Source organism: Bradysia coprophila, unplaced genomic scaffold (assembly GCF_014529535.1).
Source record: "Bradysia coprophila strain Holo2 unplaced genomic scaffold, BU_Bcop_v1 contig_358, whole genome shotgun sequence".
NCBI lineage: Eukaryota > Metazoa > Arthropoda > Insecta > Diptera > Sciaridae > Bradysia > Bradysia coprophila.
This window is the reverse complement of record NW_023503616.1, coordinates 4,127,974-4,140,775: the sequence shown is the minus strand read 5'-3', so window position 1 is coordinate 4,140,775 and position 12,802 is coordinate 4,127,974. Positions and strand designations below refer to the sequence as shown.

The 12,802-nt window shown below is 30.8% G+C and overlaps 2 protein-coding genes across 2 annotated transcripts in view; one reads left to right on the top strand and one right to left on the bottom strand.

Annotated features, from left to right (window-relative positions):
* LOC119081318 (epidermal growth factor receptor) overlaps window positions 1–12,802 on the bottom strand; it is a 71,312-nt gene that overhangs the window by 37,664 nt on the left and 20,846 nt on the right. The window lies entirely within an intron of this gene.
* LOC119081323 lies at window positions 5,574–6,239 on the top strand. The gene is made up of 3 exons (XM_037190109.1): window positions 5,574–5,810; window positions 5,854–5,940; window positions 5,999–6,239. The coding sequence occupies exons 1-3, from the start codon at window positions 5,677–5,679 to the stop codon at window positions 6,084–6,086; spliced, it is 309 nt and encodes a 102-aa protein (XP_037046004.1). The 5' UTR covers window positions 5,574–5,676; the 3' UTR covers window positions 6,087–6,239.

Genomic DNA, 12,802 nt, shown 5'->3' with positions numbered 1-12,802 from the left:
ATGATCATCCAGGCTAAGAACTACATTGGCATGCACATAATAAATAATTCTCTTTTTTATTTTCTTTTGTGTTTAAACACAAAAGACTGTGCTGAAAGTTAGTGTATTTTTCATTTAATTTGAAATTTATACCACCGCAAAGTCCAAAAGGTTTATTTGGTTTATTTGGTTTCGTTACAAAAGCATGTTGAAACAGTTTGTTCAACATTATATTAACAACGCCAAGAATACGAGAAAACTTATGTAAATTTCTGTGTCTTTTGTTTTGATGCCATATGCGTTTAAGAACAATCAACACGTTGTGTGACGATTAAAATGATTCTCCGAGTGAATGGCGTTGTAAGTTGCATTTTTGATGGTATATATGCAGAGATTCTGACTGATTTCTGTTTTTCAAAAATTCGACACAACAAAAATTCGCTAAGAGTAAAAGTGAAACTAAACGAAAGACATACTCCCATCAATGTTGTGCTAAGTTTTATTTTCTTAGGATCCACCAAAGAGTGTGTCTATTCTGATGGCGCCAAGAGTATTTATTAGAAAAATATATGATCATAACCATTTTTTTCTTCTTCGTTCGAACATAAAGACCGATAGTAAAGGTGTATTATAAAAATATTGTAAAAATGTTATACCTGCAATATAATAATGCGGCGGTCGGTCAGAATACTTGAGAGTTTAAACATCTTAAATCTCTATATTCTTTAACGGTACGACAATTTGAAATGTGAACGACTTATCAGTGTACTTATACATTTTCAGAAACCATTAAATTTTTAAACAACTTTTTAACGGCGGATTATGGTGTGTACCTCTCTGAAACCTGCCATTTGCATATCGTTATTGAATTTACGACAAGAAATAAACTAATGCAGAAAAAAAAAACGTATGATACAAATCACCTGTTAATTACACAGTCCAGTTTTACAATTTTTTTTTGTTCGTACCTGAATTTAGTTCGAGTGGTACATTATTCAAACATGTTCTTTAAACATGTATATAGCAATAATTGACGAATTATTTTTAAATCAATTTTAAGAAATTTATTCAATCGATACTTAATAAAACAAATTGATTATCTCTGCTATTCAATATGGCACTTAAGAGATTCGCCGTTATACGTTTGCATAAAATATTTTATGAGACCACGATTCTTGTTTAAAAAGCGAATTTAAATAAATAAAAAAAATCATTAACGACCAGTATTATTGGTTTTTTAATTGCTTTCAAACAAACACCTCCAAATTTATTGCTTATAATATTTAATGGGTAGGAAGATATTATGTTTGGTAGTCTTTTTTATTCACATAAATAATTTGTCATAAATGTATAATTAATTTAATAAGCACACAAGTTTGTATGCGTTTTTTTTTTTGTTTTCGCTAACAGACATTTCAACAAAAACAATAAAAGAACCGATAACCAGATATTAAATAAGTATTTCAATTGAAAACTTGTTTCGATATTTCAGCGAAAAAAAAACCGATATCATAATAATAAAGAAATAAATAAGAATTGAAATTCTCTCGTTTTTTTTATTATTATTTCGTTTTAAAATAAACAAACCGCAATAATAAATTCGAAGTTATGGCTGCAATTATTGTCTCTTATTTTAATGACAATATTCTGCAAACATTTTTATTGAAACGGACCATTTCGAGTGGTCACATTGAGTTTCATTTTTGGCGAACTCTTCTTCAACCATCCCTCAGGTGTAACTCGTAAGTAGGTGGTCGGGAAAGAGAAAATGAACAGCCTTCGATAAACGACAATATAAGCACTATGAAATAGCAATGACGATAATTCACCATCTTTTTTTCTTAATTTATAGACCTATTGATTATTATTGCTTGGAAGTTGTCTACTACGCCTAAGTATAGCAATAATAATATTTCTTAATTTTTTCTCTCTCAGCAAAGTGTTCTGTAACCGATTAAACTTTCAAAAATCTCTGAAATATTAAATCGGAAGAATACTTATAAAATAAATTAATTGCATGGTTACAAGTAAACAATCTCATAAATAGCTAGGTATTTTGGAGCTCAAATGGATGTAACGTAGAAATACTATAACCTCTATATAGCTGAACAAAATATGGATTTGTGAATTAAGAATTATAAGGACAGTGACAGAAACATTTTTAATACGAGTCCCAACAGTCAGTTCGATAGTTTGAAAGTCATTATAGATCTTCTTAAAAAAGAAAACGTTTCTGATCGTTTTTTCTTCAATTTGGCCATGTGACGCATCTGACCCATTGCTGCATATGGTGGATGTTAAACCTTTCAACCTTTCACCAAATCTAATGCTTCTTTCGTTCAAGCTATCATCAAATATTCGTAGTAAAATCTTTTACTTCATTTGCTAAACGTTCGTTTTTTTTATATAATATTACTTGGAGGTCATCGCTCATTTTTGTCGTTGCTATCAACAACAGATGATAATATGTATTATATCACTCAAAGCAAAACTACAATAACCATTACGAAGTAGTAAAATTGAGATTATTAGGATATAGCTAATAGCTTGACGATGATACCGGGGCGTTTTGTTTCCCCTAAAGCTCGGAACAGATCAGACTAATCTGAAAATGTTCAGACCAGATTGATAAATTTTCAGATCAGATTTGAACTGAATCTGAAAAAGTCGATCTGAAATTTTCAGATTCAAATCAGATAAACTTTAGTTTCCCCTTTTTTCTCTCATTCTTCTAAAAGCTCTCATTTATGCGACCAAATCTTTTAAAAAGCGATAAAACTCTATAATACACAAGTACAATACGATCTCCGTTTGCTTATTACACCAACCTCACTGCGTATTGATATAAACTTTTGTATTGCTCAACAAAACTGATGTCATTCGCTTAAGAATAAAGCTACAGTTTGTGAAGAACATTACTTGTAAAAGTTAATGCTTAAACATATAAAAAAAAATCCACTAAAAATAATATTAAACTGGTTAATGAATCCTCAAACAATCTCCGCTAAATCACGAATACACATAACTCCATATTATCCGATTCCATTATTGCAATACGAAACACATTACAATGGATGCAAATCATTGTGTTGCTGTTGTTGTTGATGATGATGATGTGTTGTTGTTGTTGCTAATAAACGTTTCAGCGTGCATATATCGATACAATAAATTATATTATTCAAAATCACGACCAAACAATCTATATTTTGTAAATATTTTTACGTCTTTTCCATTGCCACGACATCGGTAGTCTTATGAGCTACAGCTTGAAAACGCAAGACGATAAAAAATACCAACTATTCAGAAACAACAAATACTATTGAGATGGCAAGAAACGCAATGACTGTGATGGAAACGTTATAGGTCCTGTCCATTCATATAAACATAATGAAGTAAACGATTTTCAAACACTAGAAAATAAATGAAAAAAAGCTGCCGTTTGTGAAAGGTTAGTCTTGAACAAACTCAAGCAAATGTTCATGCACTGTAACATATACCTCCAAATGGAACAACGCATTTGGGTATAAAATTTATTTTAATGGAGTGTAGTGAGTGGAATATAATGCTGAGCCGGCTCTTCTGAATCTTTAGTGTTTATTGAAAAGAACTAAAAATCATGGTACTTTTCTGCTTAGCTATCGATTCGATAGATACTGTACAAATGTATACTGAAATGTTCAAGATGGATCTGCTGAGAGTCTGTTTTTTGCACTATCGACCGATTTAATATGGCTACAGTACACGACCTTTAAGATGCACTTCATTGGAATGTCTGGTATTATTATAAACATAGTGTAAACGTGAGTATGACAAAAAAAGCAAGTTCAAAACAAAGCTGTAACCTATTATAAAATGAACGTTTTCATGGTTTTTAATACACAATCTGGGGTGGGAAATATTGAAAGAGCTGATATTTTCTCATGCTCTGCACCACGTTCCAGAAAACTAAATGGCTCTCACTGAACTGAATATAACGTTTAGAAATTTTGCTGAAAGTATCCGTGTATTTAATTTTAAATTAAATCAGACGTTTTCATGCTGGAATTTCAATGAAAGTTAGCCAAAGAATTTATATCCAATCCTCGACGAAGTGATATGTTAAATATCTGCGATTTGAAGACTGTTTTTGTCGTAACCATCTACTTAGGACAAGTCTATAATTTTAATGTCATCCTTTTACTAAACCGTATTTTGTCTTTTTTAATAAAGCAACCGACAAAAATGCATTCGTACCATATGTTCGACAGTTTTCTATATTTCATCTTTCATCGAAGATTGTGAATGCGAAAGGGTCAATAACATATTAAAATATTGTTACGTCTAACACGTCGAAGATAAATGTGTGATAAGACAATGTACTATTATAGATCGAAGCTGATGCCAGAACACACCATACTTTCTCCTAAATTTCCCAAATGTACTCGATCTCGCCCACCAAATATTCTACCGCTCGCTTGTAAATGATAGTGGGGCAGTAAATTCTTAACCAATTATTGATATTTAAAAATGTTTAAAATTATCGGAATCTTATTGAAAGAATCAGTGTTCATCGTTTAAAAGCGATAAATACATAATGGGAATAATGGACAGACGGGTAAAAGGTATAATGGGAATTTTTTTTAAAGTTTTTTTTTTCTTAGCTCTCCGTCAGTTTGAGGTAAAAAAAAATCATCATATTTTATGATCGCTTCGCTATAGTTATTGGTGGATGATGGATAATATATATAAAAATATATCGTTGGGTTTTATGAGTTTGATGGACGTTTATTATGTATTATTTTATTGGAAAATCATCTTTCCTTTACATACACAAAGCGTCAAGTGATGTGATACTCCATGGGAACGAATTGTTTTTTTCTCTCTCTGCTTAAAAATTATAAACTTTTAAAAAAATCATTTTTCGTTTGATGATTTATTGGATTTTTGTTTTATCCGATATGCATGGTGTTTACTTATTTTAAATAAAATTAGGATTCAATGGTTACCGCTTTTTTGGTAACATTTTCTTTTGTTTATTTTCAGGCAGAAAATAAGCAAAGGGATAGGTCGTTTTATATAGGTGTGCAAAGTTGTTTCGTCAAGCCTTTTTCGTGCTTGTTTCAATCATTCTCCTGAGAGATCAGCAATCCACCAGGCACAATTTACTTAATGATTTGCGTTTGAAATAGTTATTTATCTACCAAGGTAGGTATGAAAGTATTTTCTCGTACTAAATGTGTATGTATGACATGATGCCGCAACAGATTCCATATATATAATTTGTTTTCGTCACTTTCACATACTTCTTGAAAATGTGTGGAAATCGATGAAACACATATAATTTTTAACATTATTTCGAAAAGCGCAAAGCCACCATACCCTTCGAACAAAACTTTTTTTGTAATGATTAAAAAAAGCAAATTACAAAGTAAGATCAGAGATGCAAAATTTTTTGATTAAATTTTGTTCAAGCACACCGTGATACAGTTTTTAAACCCCATTTTCTTTAACCGCAAATAACCTAAGAACAATCAATTCAAACAAACTGATTGCTTATCACATGAGATACCAATAAACAGTAAATGTGTTCATTTCTTCAAGTTGATTAAGAAAGTTTAATTTTGTATTAAATAATCCTGACTAGACGTGCCATTCAGTGTAAAATATCGACGAAGCTAAGTTATTAAATTTTCTTCTGCAGGAGTTACTTATACAAAAATGCGTGCACCAACTATTGTTATATTGTCCTTACTAATTACTCAAGCCAAATCGTCAGAATCTACTGATAGGTGTCATACAGACAATGATTGTACTGGCCTGACAAAGTGTAGCTCAAATGGATTTTGTGTGATGTACGAAATACAAATCAAGTACCATTTACACTTAAAATTTTAGTTCAAATTTTAAGGTGGGAATACTCGGATTCGTCGGAGCATTATTAGCGTGTGCAATTCTTGGAGCCTGTGTTTATCTAAATATAAGGTAAGATAGAGTACAAAGAAACTTTTAAACAATCCAATCAGTACAACTTGTTTTTTAGTTATGTGATCCGAAAGCATGTCCAATATTCCGAGATAGCATCGAAAAATGTACAGCTTAATGAACAAGAGAAAACTAATGTTGCCTGATTCTGAAGAGAGACTACACTAATAACTTGTCAAAGTTCTAAAGTCATAAAGTCATCTGTTATCGACGACGACAACTATAAATCGATCACATTTGACTTGTAGCTTCTAATGTAGCAAAACGCATATGTAAATTTATGAAGTAAAAGATTAATTCAAGTTCATCTAGATGTTTTAAACAAAAGAAGTAACAGATTTATGGTTTACGTTTGTCGTTTACAAAAGATTGAGTTTCATGTTGTCGAGTGACGTTTATAGTAACCAAAACGCTGGGAACCATACCACTTCAACGATGGTTAAAGTTCTTCCAACATTTCCTATTAAATTTCCAGCTTTTCAATGTGATCATTTAATCCTCAGTCTGCAATCATTCAAATTCTTCGATTCATTTTTTATAAGGTCATAAAAATTATCGTGAATCAGTGGATTAGTTAATCAAATTCCATCTTGAAACAAAGTCGAAATTCCAACGTTATGAAATATTTAACATTTCAGGATTTATTGTGCATTTCTAATTTCCCAATAAAATTTCAAATAAAGTTCTCAGTTGGAGGTACGACAATCCCGCATACCTCGGATCATCAAATCATAAAAACGTATTCCTTCAATATATTTAAAATACTTAAATTTTGACCGTTGGATATGAAAACAAAGCTGAAACATCTTCTTATAATAAAAATTATTTATTCATCTCTTTCCAACAAAATGACCGAAAAAAATAATTAAAATTAACCAACTCATAAGTACCAATTTTACAACAACAACAATGAACATAAAAACCACTTAATCCTCAAAGTTGTTCTTCGAGTCAACGTCACTTATTTAAACCGAATCGTTAGATGTATTTGTGTTACATTCCATAAAGTCGCTGGTATAAGTGCATCTTTGATATGTTTCTTAAAATCGACATTGCGAGTGTTTGTGTAAAAGCTTAAATCTAAAGAATCAACATCACTACTGCGGCGGGTACATTTATCTGGAGATCGCATATTTCCACTCCTCACATTGAAAAGACTATAACTCGACAAACCGGTTTCTTTACCTGTATACTGAACATTTGTTTGAAAAGCTCTTTGTTTGTTATCTTATTAAAAACCAATGGATTTCAAGATGCTGGGATCTGAAGTATCACTTTTTGAGAAAAAGAATATTAGCCGCACTTTATATGGAATGTTTTTTAGTGCTTTTCGCTTGTGTCTACTATTGTGTTCATCATTTAATCGTGTAGAGTCAGTTTCATGCGAGAAACGTTTCCATGTGTAAGATATTTGAGCTTTTTGAGTTTTTTTTACGTCTGTTATATTTTGCACGATCTTCAAGTAGATAACGGACTCTACAAATTAATTTCATGAAGGACGATCGAAACAGTATACACATATCATATTATGAACCAAGGACGCCTTGTTATTGTACGAATAGACATCTTTGATTTTCTGTCCTAAAAACTTGAGGTTAGAAGAAGATGTCTCAGCGTTATCTCGATAAATATTTCAAATTGAATTAATGAAAAATGCATTGATGATATTTCAGTTGCTTGCTCAATAGCAAAATGGAAATGTTGTGTAAGAAGAGGGTCTCTTAAACACCAGCAACTTTCAGAACTTACTGAAAAAAATCTGATTTTTTTCTAACCGGAAAATTATCTCAAAACATTCCACGAAGTTCTTATTCTATGTTCTCTCCTAACAAAGGATCTTTCTTAGACTAAAAAGTCGCTACACCGTTATCAATCAATTTAGGTATGGTGTGGGATTAAAATGTTATGCAAGATGTATTGACACTGAAATTAAAATTTCTAAACTCTGAAACCGGATCTTATGTAAATGTGGGAATCAATTGATATATTTAGTTCGATTGACATTTCAACTAACAAACAACCCTTTCACAGGTCTTAACAATCGCACACACAGTTTTTTTGCACGATCTACCAAATATATGACGATAAATATGAAAAAAAGGTAAATATTAGCCTGAGACCTTCAAAAATAGTTGAAATTGAATAGATACTTCATTTATGTATGTACATGTTGTCCCATTAAACATTGCTATCAATATTATGTGATTTCTATCACATAATACACACCAACAACAGTCCGTTCAAAAAAAAAATCATAAAATTTCTGAAACATTCGATATCGAAAATCAAATACCTTTATATATGAGTAGATATGTTGTTTGTTTGCTTGACTTGAACTTTTCACAGAAATTTATTTTTAGATTAGGTATCCATTTTCATAATAAATTTAATATTTATTTTTATGTTTGATTGATTGCATTCAGAAATATATTTTTTTTAGTTGTATGTGTACTTATCTCCCGAGTTAATTTGTGTTGTAAACGATATGATATATACGACCAGCAAGATATTTACCTGAAAAAGAGAATATAAAAAAAATGAATATTTTTATGTATAAATCAAAATCTCTCACTAAAGTTAAAAGTAAATTTAAATCAACTAAAGAGTCTTAAAGCTTTCAAAGCTTTAAATCGATGGAAGCATGCGCACAGTCAAATATAGAAAGAAAGTGCTGTCAGGTGACAGTATGGTAGCTTTCGAGCTTTTAAAACTTATTAAATGTTCGATGAAGCTGCAAAGTTTCGATGACTAACTTAGGATCATTGTTGCAACAATTGTATGGTTTTTGAAGTTTTATTTTACAGTGTGGTGTTGTGAGATAGGTATAATTAAATTAATTCAAGATCGAAATATTGACGATATTTAATGCTGACATTTGCTGAACTGATTTGATATTAAAAAAAACTGCCACTCATGACAAAATAGTGTTGTTTTTGTTAAATTCAGTTTAGGTAATATTTCCAGTTCCGATAAAAATCCAAGCAACAAAATAAAAATCATTTTCTCATTTAATGACATTCACCTTCACTGTGCAACTGAAAGTAAATGAATCTTCATTTTGTGTGTATGATTAAACACAATGTTCAGTAGTTCAGTTGTTCAGGTATCCTCTTTTTGTACTTGTTTACGATTTAATTATTTATATACGATTTATAATAGCATCTTACGTCGTTCTCAGGCCAACGAGCCTCTGAATCAACTTACTTAAAATTTATCTTTGAAACGAGTTCAAAACAATAAATTTTCATTGAGATGCATTCGAATGTAATTGAAATCTTTAAAGTTATTATTCAGACGATTAATATTTACATTTGATATGAGTAACTTGTTACTCCATTCGATACCATTATTAATAAAAAAAGAAAAGAAATTCAATTACAGCCGTTGAATTCGATTTCTTATCAATATCTGAATGTTGAAAAATATTATTTTCTTATGAACGCAAACTGAACATGAATTGAAACGTTTCTGTTTGCTAGCTCATTGCAAATAGTCATTCATAATTGTTGGGAAAAAGGTTAACGCTGTTAATTCTATAATATTTTTTAGTGATTGTTTCGCAACACCACAAGCGACTTTATAGGAAATAAAATAAAATTCAATTTTTATGATTCTTTTCTTTTTTGCCGTTTCATGATATTTGTGAAAGGTGTGCACCTAAATAGAAATTCCGGGAAACGTGGTACATCTCACATCAAATGGCATAAGGGTCATTATAAATAATTCCTGAATATATAAACGCCATGTCAAAATGATAATTAGCAATCTACATACGACTGTCATTGCATGTAAAATAGAAACGTAATTTTCAGCATGTGATCGTTAACATCAAACTGGAGTCTATAAATGTTTTAGCACAAGATATGCATAAGACATTTGTGTACAACAAACGCACACAGTGTGTATTCGTAATTATAAATTCAATATTGTGGACATCATTTGCATAAAATTGTTGAAAATAATTGTCTTGCAAATTTAATAACATGATCGTGTTCTAACCAACTTGTTTTCATCGGTACAAATACGTTTATCTATTCGTGAAATGTACAATATAGAAAAAAACAGAGGTATTGGTATATTACGCAAAGGTCTCCAAGCATCCGTTTCCGATAGCGATTTCAGCTATTACAATTATTAGAGATCATTCACCATCGATCATTATCTTGTTTTGGAATGTCAATATCAATTATATATCGATCAATTGCCCACCAGCTAGTTGCAAGTCATCTAAGTGTAAGAAAGGGAATTCTCTTTTTTTTTTTGCTTGTTGTGCAATTTGTAAAATTTTTACTCTTACGCTAGGGTACGACGTACACATTTTTCTTATTCTTCATGTATTATAATGATCGATTTCCTTTTATGAATGATAATTTTATGAATGCAGAGAAATTTTCTTTTCCACCGGTAATTAAGTTATTGACGTGTTTGTTTAGCTAGTGAATTGACGGTGAAAAAGATGTCAGATTTTCTATGATATTTTTTCAATCACGACAAAATTTTTGTGTTAGTGCTTTTCTACTGTACCATGGTCACCATGGTCACAATTAAATACCTGAAAACCGCACTCTGATGTTAATCTTAAAACATCGTTCAATTTTTTTTTATTAACACATATCCTGTATCAGTGTTAAATATAATTCTCGACCCTAAACTGTTCTGTAGTTAACATTCTTTCTTCTAAATGTCTGAGAGTTATCGGTATAAAGTGATTCCTATTTTACTTTCTTCTGTTATTTCCAGTTTCACAACCCTCAAATATTTCAACAAAAAAATGTTAAGCAACCTGTATTATACCAACATTGTATAGGGGCCATATAAACCACTTTGTTTTACAGGTATATATGACATTGTAAAGGAAGTCCTTTCGAAAAATATTTATAGAAACTTTGATTTCTACTACGATTAGTATTTGTAAGTGGATTTGCCCATTTTATTCCATTACTTCTTCGCTATTCACAATCACAAATGATCCAAGAATCAATGCATAAGGACTTCTAAATTTATATACAGACGAGAAAAGTGCATTACACACCGAAATCCATAAAAAGACTAGCACTTGAATTATTTCTTTAAATATTTTGGGTATAGGAAAATGATCGTAAAAGTTTTATGGGGCTGTATGTCTGTGTTGATCACTTTGATTGATAAAAAAAGGGAAAAGAATTTCTGGTAATAAATCTGGCTATTTTTCTTCAAGTTTGGTGAATGTTTTGTTGTACAGTGATTTGTGATTGAATTTTCAAGTGGTTTGGTTGTATTTCTTCTAGCAGTATGCACTTGTTGATTAAAATGGATAGGCCAAAAAATTCTATTTTTATTCGATAGTTATAACTCTCAAATGTACATCAATATGTACGATACAGTTATGACTTACGCGATAGAAAGTATATTCTATCTTTATATCAGCCGGTACACACTTTAAATTCTTCGGCTAACTACTTCCATCTCGACTTAGTTTGTTAAATAAAGACATCGATAATATGTCACTTAAATCCCATTGAACATTATTTATATAAACATCCCGCAACCAGCATAGATTTTAATATAATATCAATGATTCCCATCGTTATGCGTATAGAGCAAAGCCGTAAATAATCGTAACGTCAAGGAAATGGTTTTAGATCTTCTTACTAGTCGTATATCTCTGTACACGTAACTGCAGATATCAGACGAAGAAAAATTGTAACGCTGCATCTTTTGCCGGACCCTCAACGATATCTATGTACACTCGAATTCGCAACCGCATGTTGTTTTTATAACCGATGCCTTGTATTACTATATAGGGCACAAATCGTATAAGGTAAGAGAACTTACTGTACCATTCCGTATTGAAATATTTTATAACAAACATGGACTTTAATAACTTTTAATAGAATAGTCGTTTTTGTTTTAAATAAACGAAATCAAGATGCAGGGTATAACTGTGGCGGTGATTGGTTGAAAAAGACGGCAACGATAACATCAAAAATATTTGCAGATCATTCAGAAAAATTTGATAAAACGGTGTCGATTTCTACCGAAACGAAAGAAACTACAACTGAGGAATGTATGAAAATAATTAATAAGTAAAGAGCTAGACATTCTCCATTTGTAGCGATCATTAACGTTAGATTAGTTCACACACAAAATTTTGTTTTTTAGCACTTCGATAAATGGACATGAGGTCGGTCGGCTATGATTTTCTACTTCAAATTGTGAATTCAACAGAATAAAAATAAATTTCTTAGTCACCCTATACTATACAAACCGTGATTCCTTATTGCACATATTTGAAAGATCTTCGCATTTTCGCTCATTGCTATACTTGGATAAAGGTTTTTTTTTCTTCTTTCGTATTTTGAGTTTCTCATCAAAATGATTTTATAATAAATGGAATTCTCATCGATGAAGATTGAAGCGGTTCTGTATGCCGTTTTTGAATTCATTTTCCATCTTATTTTAGATATATGTGCGTACATGTAAGCATATAATATAAGAATCTCTGGTAAGTTTATTTTATATATAAAAGAATAATTGATGATGGAAGATTTGATTTTAATGAATGGTTTTTGGATTTTAAGTGGTTGATTCTGTTGAACACACAACGTTGTATACCATCATGCATAAATTTTCTATACACAAATGAAATGCACGTATGGCTATACATTCCAATAATAAAATTAAAATGATGATAATTCACTCGTTCCAAATGTTTTTTAGATTAATAATTCCCAATTCAAATCAATTAAAATAACATAAAAAGGTCCAGACTATCTTCATTTCACTTTAAGCCCATTTAATTCTGTTTTTTTGTTGTTCTTCATTTGTATTTACGATTGCTGCACATGATTTTCATCTGCTTATACATATAGATGTGATGACC